Source organism: Crocuta crocuta, unplaced genomic scaffold (genome assembly GCF_008692635.1).
Source record: "Crocuta crocuta isolate KB4526 unplaced genomic scaffold, BGI_CrCroc_1.0 scaffold256, whole genome shotgun sequence".
NCBI lineage: Eukaryota > Metazoa > Chordata > Mammalia > Carnivora > Hyaenidae > Crocuta > Crocuta crocuta.
Window position 1 is genome coordinate 138,711 of NW_027530999.1, and position 18,091 is coordinate 156,801.

Sequence of the window (18,091 nt, forward strand, 5' to 3'; positions counted from 1 at the left end):
ACAAGTTCCCTACAGTTAAACCCCAGTCATTTGATGGTGAAGGTGAAACATAAGAATCCTTCGTATGCACAATAGTAGGGTGTCCGTAATAAAATTTAAGAAATCCAACTTCCCTTCTCCCTTAAAAGAAAATTATTCAAAATTCATTTTTTCTCCACGTGACCTTAAATATGGATGTAACCAGTCAACTATGTAAGAGTGTATTAATCAGTTGAAACTTTTAGAAAAATACAGCAAGTTTCAGTATTTATACTCAACTGTTTACTAGGAATGAGAATCTCACAAAAAAGAATGACTCTCCGAAACACTTGTATCTCCAAATGACAAAAAAGAATTTATTAACTGATGTCATGGTTTGCTGGAATAAGGGAAATTAATCATTTCATGAGTAGTGAAAACATCTTTTCAAATGCACTTGAACTTACTGACAAAGCTATGCACTGCCTGAAAACATTATCAAAATATGAAGATAAATAATCTCATTTTTAAAATTTTTACAAAAGTCCCTATTAAATTTTCTCTACAAATAAATTATTAGTTAAATAAGTGTATTTAACTCAGTGTCACAAGCATGGAAATTCCTATTAAAGTTTAACCTAAATCTAGTATTCAAAAGGGGTGGTCAGTAGGTAAGACCAATAGTAAAGTCAAAAACAAAATGACTAATGAATTGGCTAGCTTTTGCTTTATTCTTAGTAAATAAAGCTTAAATGTTTCTGGGATGGCAAAAGGAACTTTCCAGATGTGATAACGTTAAGGATATTGAGGTGGGCAGATCATTGTGGATTACCCTGGTGAGCCCAAACTAACCGTGTCGATCTCAGCTGCAGAGAACCAGAGAGAAAGCAGCAGAACTCTGCAGTCACTGGCTCCATGAGACAGACAATGAAGGGCCAAAAGCTGGAAATATCAAGGGAACAGACTGCATCCTAGAGTCTCAAGAAAGGACATAGAGTTCTGCTGACAATTTTAGTCCACTGAGACTCATGTTTAACTTCTGACCTAAAAATCTCTTAAGATAATAATACTCATCAGTGTTAACCCTTTTAATTTGAAATGTGTTACAGCATCAAGAGAAAACACTGTGTTGAAATCACTGCAACCTTTAGTTTTGTAAAATGTAAGTTCATGAATCCAAAAAAAATTTTTCATTGAGCTTTAAAAATGATTCATCAAACTATTTCAATTTTTAATGACTCCAAATAAGACCTTATCTTCAAAAACTTTAAATCAGATTTTCCCCTCTCCAAAACTTCTAAAAAGCACTTATGAAGATGCTTCACATCTTTTCAACAATCATGAATGCTTTACTTAATAGCAAAAGTACCATATTTTATCAATTCCAATATGCCATCCATTCATTATAAGACATATTTTGTATACCGTTAAAAGAAAATGTTGCCGACTGCAGTTTTAAAACATCCATTCTAAGGTGCATACCAACTTCAGAGGTACGAGAAAATGCTTCTTATGTGACTTAAAAATCCTGATGTTAAGTAAACAAGAAAACATCTATAACCAAATCCAAATGGTTTTCTCTCAAGCCCACTAAAATCCAACAGCTATTTCAACAAAAGCAATGATACTACTGGCCTGCAAAGTTTCAGAGATAAGAGTGCCATCTACTGAACAACTTGCATAACTTTCTTGAATCCAGAGGATATTCCTCTACCATTCATAAAAACTGATTATCTAATCATAAAAAATTATCTACTCCCAACAAAGGTATTTTGCAAAAGGCTAGCCTCAGTAAACAGATTTCCCAAAGGCTTATAAAAGTATTCAATGAATTCATCCTCATCATCCAAAAAAACACAAATCTGATCATCTGTACTAGTAATTTGTGCCTCTAGAATTATTCAATACACTTTTCTCTTTAATTATTATTTGTTTTCTGTATTAAATGTGTTTTTAGGAATACAGCAGTACTTCACAATTCTCATCTCTTCACATGCTAAACAAGTTCCTGGAATTCTGCTTTTCAACTTTCAATACAGAATGTACTTTAAATAATTAAAAATTATCAAGAAATGAGAACATGGAAATATATGAAAGGGAAGGGATAATTAACCTTTCAACTCTACAACAAATCAAAGTACAAATTTTAATATAATGCTGGCATTATTTAATGAGTCAGTCTTCAAACAGGAAATCGTACATGGAATCTGCATACTGTAAGCTTTTCTGGATTTCCACTTTCCCTAAATGCCTTCTATTTTGGAAAAAGCTTATGAAATGTTTTCCTAAAGCAGTCAGTTAGGATGAGCAGAGGAATGGAGAGAGAAGGAAAAGAGAAAGGGAAGAAAACAAGGGAAGACAAATCAGGTCACTGCTAAGATCCAAGTCCAACTGCAGAAAAATGGAACAACTCCAAAGCTGAAGAAGAATAAGTGAAAATTTAGGATTAGAAAACTGTTGACCACCACCATCCACTGGCCCCTTCACACATAGGTTAGGGCCCCATCCTCACACTGAAATACATTTTAGAAAAATATTCATCTATAAAGTGTTAATTTGATTCTGGCTTCTTAAAAAGCCCTCATTTTAGTGAAATGTTCTTTCACAAAATAATTGCAGATGTGAGATTTATATTCAAAACTGCCAACTGAGTCTATATTTTTTAAAACTGGTACAGAAGTGCTATATGCAACCTTGGCACACTGAGTAGCATATTATTTAAGTTTTATTTTTCCTAGAGGGTAGGCAAAAGATGATTACTAGCAGTATCATCATCATTAGGTTTTGATATGTACACATACTATATACAAATATGTGTATAGAAATTCCACATATATTTAAATATTTAAACATGATCATGAACTGCCAACTTAACAAAAATGTTTCATCTCATTAGCTCCTTGAACGCCATATACCTTTTATAAAGTATACCTTCGCTACTATAAAGACATATAGCTTGAAATTATCTCCTGCCCTCAAAGCCAAAACAGAGTGAAGAACTAACTAAATCAAAACATTAAGCAAGAAGTTTCGGAGCACCTAATCAAGAACTACTAACAACAGCAACAAAAAAAAATTGTTTTTTTACCATAACCGGAGGTGTAATTAGGGCCCCGACGACCTCTGCCTCTTCCACTATAAGACCTAGAACCTTGTACAGAAGAGACGGTACTTTCATCAGTGGCATATCCTTTTTCTTTTTCAGGCCCTCTGGTGGAAGAAGGTCTGAAACCCATACCAATCTGTCGTAGCTGTTCATCAATCTGTAGGCGTTCCATTCTTAGCTGTTCTACTTCCTAGAAGTAAAACAAAAAAGGTAAATATTCTTCTATGTTGTACTATTTTTACCATCTTAAAACCCACAGCTGAAGCTATACTACTCCCTACCAATCAAAGAAGCAATGATCTCAGTCAACTATTCAATAAAATACAAATGTGTACTTAGTAAATACAATTCACAAGGTCAATTGCTGACTCAATTCATTAAACATTTATTAAATACCTTACTGAGCACCAACTCTGCTAAGTGTTACAGGCATACAATATTAAAAAAGACTAGGACTCTCCATCTTCAAGGGTATGTTTGATAGGCAGGCATTAAACTATTTATTGGTACTTACAGGTAGAGTAAATGTTTCTTATGCTAGGGAAATATTCTCACTGTGGGTTTTAGTTCCTGTATGTAATGTATGTATGTTTAAATGAATGAAATAATAAATTGTTAAATAGCTAATAATTACACAATATTACCAGATTTACTCTCAAGAAATTAAAACTCTCCTAATTAGATACAGATGCCATGTAGAAAAGAAACTATTAACCTACTTTTCCATCAAAACCGTGAGACTGAGTTGTGACCTAGAGGTACTAGGAGACTTGATCATTCAGAAACTAAGATCATTACAAGATGTGAAAGTAAGGTAAGTTGACAAAGCTCATGGCTAAAAGGTAGTAGAGTACTAGAAGATAAAGCATGAGCTTAAAATGCCAGACTGAACTGAGATTTCTAAAGAGTTTTAATTAAAAGAATGACATCAGGTGTGCTTTCAAAAAAATATTAACATAGCAGCAATGATAGGAGTGACTAAAAGAAAAACCTACTAGAGACAGAGCTGTTGAAGTTTTAACAAGAGAGAAACTTAGTAACAAAAGATAAAGTAAAAACTAACAATTGAAACTTTTAATAACTTACGGGGAATCTTTCTAAAACTCTTGCTCATTATTTATTAGCTCAAATAGATTATTTCAGAAACAATAGTTAAGATTCTTATCAAATGAGGTCTACGGATTAGTGCATCTGATTCAGAGAATACTAAAGTTACCATGAAAGCACACCTTCACTCCTGGTTCTCTGCCCTATTTGCATCTAAAACATCAAGGTAAAATAAAATGGTTCCAGTATAGCACATGTCGATACATGAAGTGATGACAGTCACATTATAGGAAAACAAGCATGATCATTTCTTAAAGAGTAAGGAAAAAAATGTAGAAGTTCAAAGAAAAAGAGAAACAACGTGCATAAAGCCAATCAATGATTTTATTATGGCAAAGGACCTTTTAAATTCTCACGTAGAAAAATATTTAAAGAACTGAAATTTAATATGTATATAAAACTGATGCAATTTGAAGTTTACTATGTGAAGCAAAAATGACATGAATATGAAAGGCATACAAACCTTTAGATAAGCAATATGATACTCCAAAAGAACTTGCACATTACCGATGCTTTCTTTAGTGCCAACAAATACAAATGGAACCATACCCTGTAAGAAAACACAACATCTTCAGTATTGAGTATTTTAACAAAGTTCTAACATAAATGTGACATACCAATACAGAATTTGGAAAATTTTTTCTAAAACAGCAATTTTAATCTATGACAATTCTAGATTTAAAAATAAAATGCTACATCTTGCATTCCAGCGTGTATGCACCTCCTCTCAGCTCTCCACCGGAGACCCCAAGTGCCAACCCTAGTCCCCAGCAGAGTCCCATTTCCGTTCCAACAAGATGAAAGAAACTATCATGAACCAAGAGAAACTCGTCAAACTGCAAGCACAAGTGAACATTGGTGGGAAAGGAACTGCTCAGTGAAACAAGAGGTGGTTCACAGAACAGCTACAGAAAATGATACAAAACTTCAGTTTTCCTTAAAGAAGTTAAGGGTAAACGAGATCTCTCGTATTGGAGAAGTGAACATGTTCACAAACCAAGGTACAGTGATCCACTTTAACAACCCTGAACTTCAGGCATCCCTGGCAGTGAAGACTTTCACCATTACAGGTCATGCTGATACAAAGCAGCTGACAGAAATGCTACCCAGTATCTTAAACCAACTTGGTACAGACAGTCTGACTAGCTTAAGAAGATTAGGCAAAGCTCTGCCCAAACAATCTGTGGATGAAAAGACACCACTTGCTACTGGAGAGGAGGATGATAATCAAGTTCCAAATCTTGTGGAGAACTTTGAGGAAGCTTCCAAGAATGAAGCAAATTGAATTAACTTCTGAAGAAGATAAAATTTGGAAGAAGTTACTGGGAGCTGCTATTTATATTATGACTGCTTTTTAAAAATTCTGTTCCTGGATCTGATAAAATCTAGATCTCTATTTTTAAGCCCAAGCCCCTTGGACACTGCAGCTCTTTTCAGTTTTTGCTTATACACAATTTATTCTTTGCAGCTAATTAAGCTGAAGAAGCCTGGGAATAAAGTTTGAAAAAAGATTTATAAACAAACTAACCAAAAATTTAATATAATTTGAAATACTAAGGTTTTCAATAACTCATTGTATTTGCCCTATAATTTAAGTATGTTAAAAATTTAAATTATTTTTAAATACCAGCTTATATCAGATTTTCTAATTTCTAATTCAATCTTCCTCCATATACACCTTTTAAAGAAATTTCCCTTCAACTGGCATGAATTTATAAACTAGATAGATCAATCACCTTGGTGGTGATAGATAGCTTTAAAATGGTAGAGCACATCATCAGCTAGGTTATCCCTAACAAGTGCACCTAACAAAACCATTAATGTCTGTGTACTGGAGGGAGTGCTTCCTGACCAACACCACCAAGGGTCACCTATGGAATACAAACATTTACACAATATAAAATAAAGCAATTACTGATAAAGGCAAATATTTAGTCACCAATATTAAAGTAAATCATAGGATTAACTCTGAATTTATGAAGTAGTAGATTTCCAGTTTCCTAATGGCTAAGGAAAATGAATAAAGCCTAAATATTAACAAACTCACCCAACCAGTTTTAGTGTCTTTCCTTATTTTGATTCTACAGATTAGTTCCTAACAGTTATTTAAACAGATCGGCTTAAGATGGCATGAAAAAAGAGAATATAACTTAAGCATAGGATGTATAGAAATCTTGATCCTGTCCTCTGGAATTCACAAGCAGATACGAGAGGATGCAAAGTGAATAAAAGATATAGGAGGGGGGATAAAGATCTAAACATTTTAAGCAAATACTCTACTTCTGGGAGTATATTATTTATTCTACATCTGTATCTTATTTAATATTCACTAAAAAGTAACCTTAAATAATCCAATTTTTTAAAAAAGTCCACTTTAACAGCTGAGCAAGCAATTTGCCCGAAGTCATACAATTAGCAATCAGTCAGCCAATTTCATTCCTAGTTACCTAACTCCAAATAGCAACTACAGGTTACTTGCCAGAATCGACACTAAGCAAAATGGATAAAACAAAGTCCCTATTCTAAAAGCAATCAAAATCTCAGAAAAGACACTAAACATGTCTGCAATAATCTTATTATAGCATTAGTAACATCAATCTAAAAAACACAAGAATATTACGTAGAATGTGGACTATGCCACCCCAGATATGGAAACTTTAGCGAATTCCTAAGATTTTTAAAGTAAATGTTAAAAACAAATAGAATTTTCCCAAGTAGGTAAAGAAGAGAAAGTCATTCCAGAAAGATGATGTGGAAGAAACTAAGAGAAATACAATGCCTTGACCCTGAAGATGAGATGCTCTCACCTGTAGCTACTTCCGAAGGACAGGCAGAAACACAACCTTAAAGGCACATATAGTACAGAGTATTTTAATGACTACTATAAAGCCACAATAAAAAATCTGAAGAGTAAACGATTATTAGTGAATATACAGATTTCTAAGTTATTTCAATGAAATTTCTAGATTTTTTAAAAATACTAATAACTAATCACTTATATTTAATAGATAGCACTGAGACTACCAACTAGCACTTGTGAAAAATAAACCAGGATCCCTCTTACACACACACACACACACACACACACACACTGGAGTGAAAAGTTTACATACTTTTAAAAAACCTAGAGAATGAAATACAAGTGAATTTCTGAATTACCTACATGTAGGAAAGACCTTGCCAAGTATGGCAGAGTCAAAAGTCTTAAGTCCTAAAACAAAAGTCTTAAAAAAAAAAAAAAGCCAACAGCATAAAAAAATTTGTGCAAGGGGATATATCAAGGAGAAATTAAGAATATTTACTACACGTACGAAAAGACAAAAGACTACCTTCCTTAAAACACAAAAGCTCTAGGGGCACCTGGGTATCTCAGTCAGTTGAGGGGACTCTCAGGCTCTGCACTGAGCTTGGAGACTACATTAAAAAAAATAAAAAACAAAGATCTGTTCGCAGGTATGTGGAAAACAGACACAATTCCTACACTGGTAAAAGGAATGTGTGGTGTGTGGGAAACTATGAAGATCTAAAAATTTTAATGTCTTTTATACCCTATGATCTTAAAAGTCTAGAAATTTACTCCCCAGCTGTAAGGGATGTTCACTGTGGCACTTTTAGTAGCAAAACAAAGACAAAAAGGCAACCAAAAACCGACTAAAATCTATTATCTAATAGAGATAATGGAGAGAGCAGAGATACAGACAAAACATAGATACACATTTTTCATACTATATACACCCTTCTATACTATTGAAACTTGTACATAAATGTATTTCTTTTTCAGTGAAGAACTCAAATCCAATCCTTTTTTTAGTAGGCTCTATGCCCAACATGGGGTTTCAACTCAGGACCCTGCAATCAAGAGTCACATGCTCTACTGACCTAGCCAGCCAGGTGCTCCTTGAATTCAATCTTAAAAAATTGACTTAAAATATTGATTTAAAATACTTATCAAGCACCTAACTCTATACAATTCATTGGGCTAGAGAAGAACAAAGAATATGAGAATTCAGATTTCACTTCTTGATTCAGAGTCCATAAAGTGGCTTTGGTGAGGTTAAGATAATAAATGTAGGTTTGAGAGAAAACCAGTAAATACCCAATTATACAGATAATAAGTGCTATGATAAAGGCGGGCAAAGGTCCTCTCAGGCTAATGGTGGGTCACTGAAGACTTGAGAGTAAACAAGTTATAAACAGTCTGCCACGGGACTTAGCTTAAATTTTGAAATGGTGGCCCTAAATAAGTGAATGCCAACCTTCCAATTTGTCTTAACATGGAATGTTTTGAAAATGTTTAAATTTTGTATATTATTATAGGTTTCCAGCTTCTCTTAGTATCAAAAGATATAGCAACACATAACACATTCACCTATGGCAACCAGATTAAGGCAGCATCTGTTCCTTTTATACAAATGGACCATGTACTGTCCTATCCCTGGTCTTGTATCCCAACCTGCTTAATCATTAATAATCTGCTTGGTTTCTCTAAGTATTTAAGTTTCTTAACCCTGGCAAAGAAATAAGGGTAACAATGACCAATGCTGCAAACAGTAAAGTTCAGTAAAATTCTTATTATGAAGAAAGACCTAAAAGAATTAGCCTGCAACAAGATTTTTATTATTTTTTTTAAGTAGGCGACACACACAACATGGGGCTTGGACTCATGAACCTGAGATCAAGAGTTGCTTGATTTATCGACTGAGCCACCCAGGTGCCCCACGAGACATTAAATACTGTAAAGCAACTAGCGGTTAAGTCAAGCTAAGACAAGAGTAGAAAAGTAAGTAGATAAAGTGAAAAAATTTACAGTGGACTAATATAATGGCCCTGACCAGTGAACATCTTGATATTCAGACCAATTTTTAGGCAGTGGTTGTATGCCAAATGGATTATTTTATACATTATAAAGGAAGATAGCACAAATTTAATAGTATGACACCTTGATTTTAATCCCCCTCTCAAAGGCAATGGGAGGTAGGGTCGCTTAAAATAAGTCACTTGAGATTTAAAGCAATTTTGGGAGCATTGTAGGCATGAAACCAATCTGAGCCACCAACTACTCATTTCTATAATACTAAGTCACCTGTTTTTCTTTTTTCTTTATTCCTTTTTCCGGATTTTGTTTTTTTATTTTATTTATTTATTTTTGCCTCTACATTCTAACTAAAAGAAATAAAGGAAGTAGGCATCTTTACAACATCCAATACCTGATGTGAGGTCATTTATCTGGGCTCATTTGACTACAGTTTTTCCTTTTTCTTTAAGAAGAGGCTGTTTTTCCCCACAGGCTAATGAACTCTGCAAGCAATAATAATCTATTCTGCAAAACTAACATTGCTTTCTAGGAGATAATCTGGGAGAAAATCTTTGCCTTATATGCACAGGCATATGAAGTTTAAGACACTTGGAGCCACCAGGTAAGAGATCTTTAAAGCGATTTATGAAGAGTAAAGAACTGCACTGTAGACAAAACACTAACATGTGAGATGAGATTGAAAAAGGAATTTCAGAAAGTTGGTGTCAGAACACCAAAGTAAAAGCTTAAAGATTTCAATTAAGAAATAATCAGGGCTTTCAGATCCAAAAAAGGTCAAGTACAGTTATTTATTAAGAATTCCTTTATAACAAACTGTTTTCTCAGAGTATCAAATTTTATAGTTCTATACTCTTGTTAAGTACAAAAAGGAACTGTTGAAATTACCAAATTGAAGGCTTTTTATCAAAAATTGGTTTTACTGAAGTACTAAGAAACCCAGTAAGACCCAAAGCCCACAATTTAAAGAGGACTTGTTCTCTAAATATGTAAAGCAACATTGTAAGGAACAAAAAAATTTTTTAAACAAAGCCACCGTATGAGTATGAATAGTTCCCTACATACAACTCCCCAAAATGATTTCCAAAATATAAAATAACATTGTAAGTCAGCCAAGAACAGAAGATGGTGGAAGGTAGGACAGACAGACGGACAGAAGGAAGAAACAGGCAAACCAAATTACATTTTGAATACTTACATCTTCTCTAGGTAGTTTATTTTCATTGTCTCCTTCAATTCTCACCCGAACCACACCAGATTTGTCCACTATTTCCTGGATAACTTTGCCATTTTTCCCAATTACTTTTCCTTTAATAAGAGAAAATATATAGCAGTAAGTTAAATACCAATACTGCTATCCTTCCAACATGAGACCAAATAATTTGAGTTGTATCAAATTAAAAACAAAACAAAAAAAAAAAAAACATAGCCCCATCTTCTTAATCTCAATAAATTTCACTCTGATGACTACTGAGAAATTTTATCCTTGGTCTGAAACTTCCTTCTCTTCAGAATGCCTAAGGCTATATATAAATAGGATTGACAATACTGCTCAAATGTAAGACATTTTCAAAGACTAAACATGTTTTACATCATTTTTATATTTTTAAAATATCAATGCAACCCATTCCAAAAGCTTAGATACACAAATAAAGGCAAAAGAAACACTTTTATTTTGGCATTAATCATACCAATTTGTTTATTAAGTATTATTTTTAAGTTAACAAATTAAATCTTGCTTTCATATTCAAGGTGCTACTTTTCCAAAATACATCTATAATTTGAAGATACCTTTAAAATGAATATAATCTTCAATGAAACAAAGTCTGTATTTGACATTTTCTACCAAGTTTTTAAGTATTTCACAGCTATACAAATACACATAGCATGTACATGGTATGCTATCTTCCTAGGTATGAAATACTGTATACAGACACAAATTATTTACCTTCTCTACACTTAACATGTAGTGTGTCAAACAGCACTTATGGAGTATCCATTAATGAAAAGAGAAACTAAAAGAGGGGCAAGGAAGATCCTCTTCCCCTTGGAAACTTACTAGTTACAAAGACTACAAAGTCAAAATACCAAAGTAATATTGGACCGTGTTACCTGGTAACAAAAGTAAATATTCAGGTAACCTTCCCTGTATGAAATAGATGTGTACACTCCTTATAAAAGTTATTAAGTCCAAATTCTGCCCCCCCTCCTTTTTTTCCCCTAAATCAAGCAATCTATTTCCACAATAAATTCATTCTGGTTGAAAGGGGATAAAATAGTTCTTCCTATTGCATGCTTGAGAGAACAGTTTCTATTAAAGAATAAATAGGAACAACAGCAACAGTAACTGGGTCAATACAGCAAAGACACCATTACAGGGTTTTTCTATACCTATTCTCAAACCTCTTGCCCCATTAATAACCCTAAATTTAAAAGCAGCGACAATTCAACAGGTAAAAAGAAAAAAATAGAGTAGGACAGGGAATTCACATGACGTAGATCTTCTCTGAGCAGCCCTAGCAGCAGTATATAAAAGCAACCTTCATTGTTAACCCAGTGAAGCTCAAGCAGCAACTCCATCCTTGACCCTGCTAAAAATAAGCAAATGTCTTTTCGAAAAAACAAAAATCAGACTGATATATCATAATCCCTCCCCCAAAATCATTGCCCCTTCCTTCTATGAACTATACCACTGGTGAGTGTACATCCATCACTCTTCTGGGGTCTGTGGCAGGGACCTACCTGCAAGTTTTATTTAGTCCCACCAGAGACCGTCAGTATTTTAACTGATCATTTCCATAGTTTAAATTCCAAAGCATATTGACAAAGTGAGGCAGACCTGTAGTATAAATTGAGCACTGAGCATAAATGCTGAAGGGACAGAGTAAAGAAGTGATTAAGGAAGGCTTCCAAGAGGTGAAAGGTTTCAGTTCATTTTAAAGCAATGACCACATAATATTTTCTTTTTAACTTAGGAGGGGTGGGAATGATCAGGGACTAGAATTCTTGGACCGGAGTATAACGGAATTCTCTTGAACTTACCCACCAAGAAGTCCTCATTCCCTTTTACTCCTGAGTCCACTTTTTCTTTTTCACTTGGACTAAGAATGTACTATTTTTCAAATGACTGCTTTACCCATAAAACATTTTGGAGGGAAATATAGCATTATTATATACAACAACCAAGAAATCTTTACACTATCTCTCAGTATTTCACTAATGTAGAACAGTTGCTCCTAATACATATTTTCTGAAGAGTCCCAAATAATCCAAATCACAGAAGCCAACCAAGACAGAGTAAAAAGGAGACAGAACACATACTCATATCATTGCACAGATAAATGAATAGGGAAGAACCAGAGAACTACAAATATATCCAATTTCCTTATTTCAAAAATATCAGGAATTTTTACTCAAAATTACCACTACCACAAATTTTAGAAGACCAAGGCTATCTTCTACATAATTCGGTTAGGAAAAACCCTGAGGGGCGCCTGGGTGGCTCAGTCGGTTAAGCGTCCAACTTCGGTTCAGGTCATGATCTCACAGTTCGTGGGCTCGAGCCCCACGTTGGGCTGTGTGCTGACAGTTAGCTCAGAGCCTGGAGCCTGCTTCAGATTCTCTATCTCCCACTCTCTCTCTCTCTCTGACCCTCCTCTGCTCATGCTGTCGCACTCGCGCTCTCTCTCTCTCAGAAATTTAAAAATTTTTTTTAATTTTTTTAAATAATAAAAGAAATAATAAAAGAAAAAACCCTGATTCCCATGCACACTCCTCTCCAAATCATTTCTACAAGTGAAGAAACTGAAGTCAAATTATGTTCTGCAAAGCAGCAATCACGGTGTTGGTACTGATGTCAATAATTGTGACTTAAACCAGGGGGTCATATTCAAAAGCAGCTTTTTGAAGGTGATTTTATTTGGCAAAGATAAACATTTTATAATATTTTGTGTCTTAATGTTTATTAAAGTCATACAAAACTATTTGAGCTTATACTGAATTTTAACATCTCAACTCAGCTCTCCAGCAGTTCAATCTTCAGTAAGAATAAATAAAATGGAGTTTATTTAATCAGCAGTATGTCATACCTATCCAAATGCTTAAGCGGAGCTATAAGCAAACAAATCATTGAAAACCAAGAAAACTGCCCGTTCTTGTGCTGTAGACTACTGTCCCAGAGTATATGAACTTGTTACCAGTCTAAAACAACTTTTAAATATTTTCTACAGCTATTTTCTTTAACAGGATTTGACAAACAGAACACCTATAGCAAGAAATGATTTCCTAAAGGCAACACAGGCCTAATTAAATATAAATGGAGCCCAAGGGGCTCCATTTCAGTAAGGTCAAGATACTGATGAGACAACAGCAGACAAAAACTCAAGCCCCTCCTAAAAAAATCTCTGCTTTATATGCATGCTTATTTTTATAGTAAACATTTAGGATAATCCCAATTTACTACAAGAGCAAAATTTCCCCATTTGACATAACAGCATTTAAAAAGGATAGCACTGGGGCGCCTGGGTGGCTCAGTCGGTTAAGTGTCGGACTTCGGCTCAGGTCATGATCTCACGGTTCCTGGGTTTAAGCCCAGCGTCGGGCTCTGTGCGGACAGCTAGCTCAGAGCCTGGAGCCTGCTTCTGACTCTGTGTCTCCCTCTCTCTCTGACCCTCCCCTGCTTACGCTATCTGTCTGTGTGTCTCTCTCTCAAAAAATAAATAAATAAACATTACAAAGGATAGCACAGATGTAGAGGATATAATACCAAAGATTAAACAAATCATCCCAAGCTACATCTAAAGCTCCTTTACATCTTCAAACTCAAAATTCTGGAGGCAAGGGGAAATCTCAAAGTTTTGTCACTAACATAATAAGCTATGGGTACGATAATTTTCATTAATGGTGTCAGAAACTTAATAACGAAAACTTCCTTATCATGATCACCATCCTTCTCTCCTGCCCATGACTTCTTACCTCATTCTAAGCCTTTGTAACAACCAATTATTATTTATTCAGGACCTATTCTGTAGAAGTTTATTACCCTATTGTTAGTCCACTTACTTTTTCTTCTGCCCCAAACCAAAAAGAAAATATCACAAACACCTTCTCAAAAAATACTACAACTCTGATGGACGTATGAATGATGAAAAGACATTAAGTGAATGAGAATAGGAAAATCAGCAAGGGGTTAAACGGCTTTTTAAAAACTTAATGACAAACTGTTATAAAAATCATGGGTCTTATTAGTGAGTCACTGTGTACTGAAGAAAACACCTTTACTTTTTAAACAGGATAATAATGATACAAGTCACATACAATGTTACTAAAAACTGAAAAGTACTGCTATCAAATGCTCTCATAACTATAAAATACGGTATCCGACAAGACTAAATCTCCATTAAATCACTAACATTTAACTTATTTAACATGTAATAGAAGTACCTACCAACAAGATTCCTAGGAACCTGAATAAAATCCTCCACAAATTCCAAGAAACCTCTAGCCTTTTTTACAGCATCGGCACTCTGCAGAATGAAGAGAAAATAAACATAAAATGTAATCCTGAAGAAAACTCCGATCCAAAACAAAAACACAGAAATGAGAAGTTCTAAATTACTATGCTCTAGTACAAGGTCCTGCTCAGCCCATGAATGTGACATTTTAGGTCAAGAAATTCATGAAGTACTTAAAAAAAAATCATTAAAAGGCTAGGAAAAAACATACTATTAGAACATCTCTTTAAAAAGTCTCTAAGCCCTTTTAAGCTCCTGAAAAAAAACAGCAAGAGTTTAGCTTATGTTAGCCAAATTTTAACCCAATCCTAAATATAGTTGTTCTATACTCCCATGTTAAATTTCTTCAGGAACATGTTATAAACAAACTGTTCATGGGACACCTGGGTGGCTCAATGAGTTAAGCATCCAACTCCTGATTTTGGCTCAGGTCATCATCTCACAGTTCATGAGAAGGAACCCATTATCGGGCTCTGCACTGACAGCATGGAGCCCGCTAGGGATTCTCTCTCCTCTCTCACCCCCATCTCACACTCATGTGCTCTCTCAAGTTTAAAATAAAAACCCGTATTTTTCATATTGTCTATTCTGTCTGTGCTGTTTTTTCATTCTCAACATAAGAAATTATTTAAAAAGCTGTTTTTGTGGAAATGCATTTTTTAAAAAAGTACCTACTGATTAACATGAAAACTCCTAAGGTGCCTGGGTGGTTCAATCAGTTAAGCGTCTGACTTCAGCTCAGGTCATGATCACACGGTTAGTGGGTTCGAGCCCCACATCAGGCTCAGTGCTGACAGCTCAGAGCCTAGAGCCTGCTTCAGATTGTGTATCTCCCTCTCTCTCTGCCCCTCCCCCACTCACACTCTCTCTCTCAAAAATAAGTAAACATTAAAAAAGAATTAAAAAAAAAAAGAGATCATTAACATTCCTCACTTCCAATGGGTATAATTTTAAGACTGAACACAGGGGAAGGAAGCCTCCCTAAAGAAAATTTGTAGTTCTCAGTAAGTTACCATCCACTCTTAATGTTTGTTCTTTAATAACCACAGATGAAATGTACTGTGTCTTCATACCATAGGACACAAAAAATTTTTAAGCATTTTTAATCCTCACAAACGGCAATATAAGCTCTACTATGATTTTCCTTTTACAATAAGGAAAATTATGCACGGAAGTTAAGTAACCTTCTCCAAGTTCATTCCAAGTAGTAGGAACAGAATTCTAATACAGGCAGTGTGACTCCAAAGCCTTCTGTCTTACTTACTGTTGTAATGCCCACTTCACAAGGTTTCAGAACTAAAAAAAAAAAAAAATCAGTCCTCTAGAGTCAGAGTCACTAAATGACCCACGCTTTTCATGAGAGGAGCTATGTATGAAAAGTGAAGACTTGAAATTATCACCCCAAAAACCTCATCCATTTATTCTGATGTGAAGAATGGTCTTGATGAAAAGTATGAAGTATTTATTTTTCAGATTTATTATTTTCCAGGCCACCCAAATATCACAATTAACTGATGACAAAATCATTTTGTCCAATTATTCAACTTATTATTCAAGTTCTTCAAAAGCTCCTCTAAGAGTGTCCAGGTGGCTCAGTCAGTTAGCGTCTGACTTTGGCTCAGGTCATGTTCTCACAGTTTGTAGGTTCGAGCCCCATGTCTGGCTCTATGCTGATGGCTCAGAGCCCAGAGCCTGATTCAGAATTTGTGTCTCCCTCTCTCTCTACCCCTCCTTCGCTCACACTCTGTCCCTCCCTCTCTCTCTCTCTCTCTCTCAAAAATAAATATTAAAAAAAAAAATTTTAAAGGCTCCTCTATTAAATGCTATTTATAATTACTAGTACCTGACACATAGGAAGCCCTCAAAAAAAGTGAATTATTTATAATGCACATAAATCTGAGTTAAAATCAGAAGCAGTTGTGTTAATCGCGTCAGGCTCTGTGCTGACTGCCAGCTCAGAGCCTGGAGCCTGTTTGAGATACTGTATCTCCCTCTCTCTCTGACCCTCCCCTGCTCACACTGTCTCTCTCTCTCTCCTAGAAATAAATAAAAATATTTAAAAAAAAAAAAAGCAGTTGGGTTAAGAAACTTCCAAAAACAGCACATATTAAATACTCATTAAATCTCTCATTGCCCCATATAATACAATATCCTCTTCAACCCACCTCCATGCATGTAATGATTAACTGCACTGACTGATTTTAAGGTATTATCACTGGGAAATTGAAATTCCAAGGAAAATACAATCAAACAAAAGTTATGTTATAAAGTTGCCCAAAGTGCGGTCAGTCAATAGCTTACCTCTCCATAGATTCTAAATGTTCCAGTATCTTCATCTAGCTCAATAGCTGTAACGCCAGGAACCTTCCTAGCTTGCTGTATGTTACTACCATGTGTTCCTATTGCCAGGCCCATTAAATCTTCTCTCACAACAAATTCCTCATGAAAAGCTGCCGCAAGTTGTTTTGTGCACTAATAAAAGAGGTATATTAGAACTTATTACAAAAGATTAAAAACAAGAAGTTTTTTATATGCCCATGTTTGTAGCATTATTCCTAATAGTCAAGAAGTAGAAGTAAACGAAATTTCAACTGAACAGATAAAATAATACATACATATAAAATGATTCAGACTTCAAGAGGAAATTCTAGGGGCGCCTGGGTGGCTCAGTCAGTTAAGCATCCACTCTTGGTTTCAGCTCAGGTCATGATCTCACGGTTCGTGAGTTTAAGCCCCGCATCGGGCTCTGTGCTGTCGGTGCGGAGCCTGCTTGGGATTCTGTGTCTCCCTCTCTCTCTGCCTCTCCCCTACTCATGCTGTCTCTGACTCTCTCTCAAAAATAAATAAACTTAAAAAAAAAAAAGAATTAAGAAAAAATATTTAAAGGATACTCATTTGGTATCATATAATAGAGGAAAAAGAGAGTTTGATCAATTTATTTAGTCATGGTCACAGAAAACAGCAATTCTAAAACAATGTTCTGGAATTACTGATACAAGGAGTTCTCCAATTCAGAGGATTCATTTTTCACAACTCATTCACATTTCCCTTATTTGGAACTTTTAAATGAGTAAGGGTATGCACAAACTTGTCCCAAAAAATAAACAAACCTCAATTTCTCAAAGATTTGAATGTGTGTTGGGAAGGGGGATCTCCTAACAGCGTGCCAGTGAAGAGTAGGAGAAAACAGAAGAGTGCCTTAAAATGGGACAGAAAAGCAACGATAGGCTCTTTTTAAAAAGTGCATGCTATGTGTCCTCCTCTCTTCTTACCGAAGTTATTACAGTGAACTAGTTACTAATAGAAGTGTGTTATAAGTGACAGTTTACAGGGTAGTAAAAACCGCTAAGGACAGAATGAAGACAAACTAGCAATACAGTTCTACTGGACATCCCTAATGAGTTTCTAAGTTCTTTTGGCACCTATTAACTCAGTCCTAACAAAAAAACTCAGCAGGCATTTAGCAAACAGAAGATTATGTTTGGGGAAAGTAACAGAAATAATTGTTCTAGGACTCCTGATATTAGCCAAAGAACAGGTCCCAAGTTACCTTACCTAACAGTCAAGTAGTTTGAGCCAGGGAATGTGAATAAT

At 35.0% G+C, this 18,091-nt stretch overlaps 1 protein-coding gene and 1 pseudogene across 6 annotated transcripts in view; one reads left to right on the forward strand and one right to left on the reverse strand.

Moving 5' to 3' along the window:
• FXR1 (FMR1 autosomal homolog 1) overlaps positions 1-18,091 on the reverse strand; it is a 65,725-nt gene that overhangs the window by 9,619 nt on the left and 38,015 nt on the right. For 3 of the 5 annotated variants that reach the window (XM_077770562.1, XM_077770561.1, XM_077770559.1), the window contains 6 exons: positions 16,799-16,969; positions 14,431-14,509; positions 10,183-10,292; positions 4,635-4,721; positions 3,197-3,254; positions 3,047-3,109 (listed from right to left, as the gene is read on the reverse strand). In XM_077770562.1, coding sequence (XP_077626688.1) covers positions 3,047-3,109; positions 3,197-3,254; positions 4,635-4,721; positions 10,183-10,292; positions 14,431-14,509; positions 16,799-16,969 — 568 coding nt within the window. Of the gene's footprint in view, positions 1-3,046; positions 3,255-4,634; positions 4,722-10,182; positions 10,293-14,430; positions 14,510-16,798; positions 16,970-18,091 lie in introns of all 5 variants that reach the window. The other 2 variants (XM_077770560.1, XM_077770558.1) reach the window with 1 other exon arrangement.
• LOC144236908 (transcription factor BTF3 pseudogene) lies at positions 3,109-5,542 on the forward strand (annotated as a pseudogene). Its single transcript, XR_013336688.1, has 2 exons — positions 3,109-3,274; positions 4,882-5,542. The product of XR_013336688.1 is annotated as a transcription factor BTF3 pseudogene (transcript).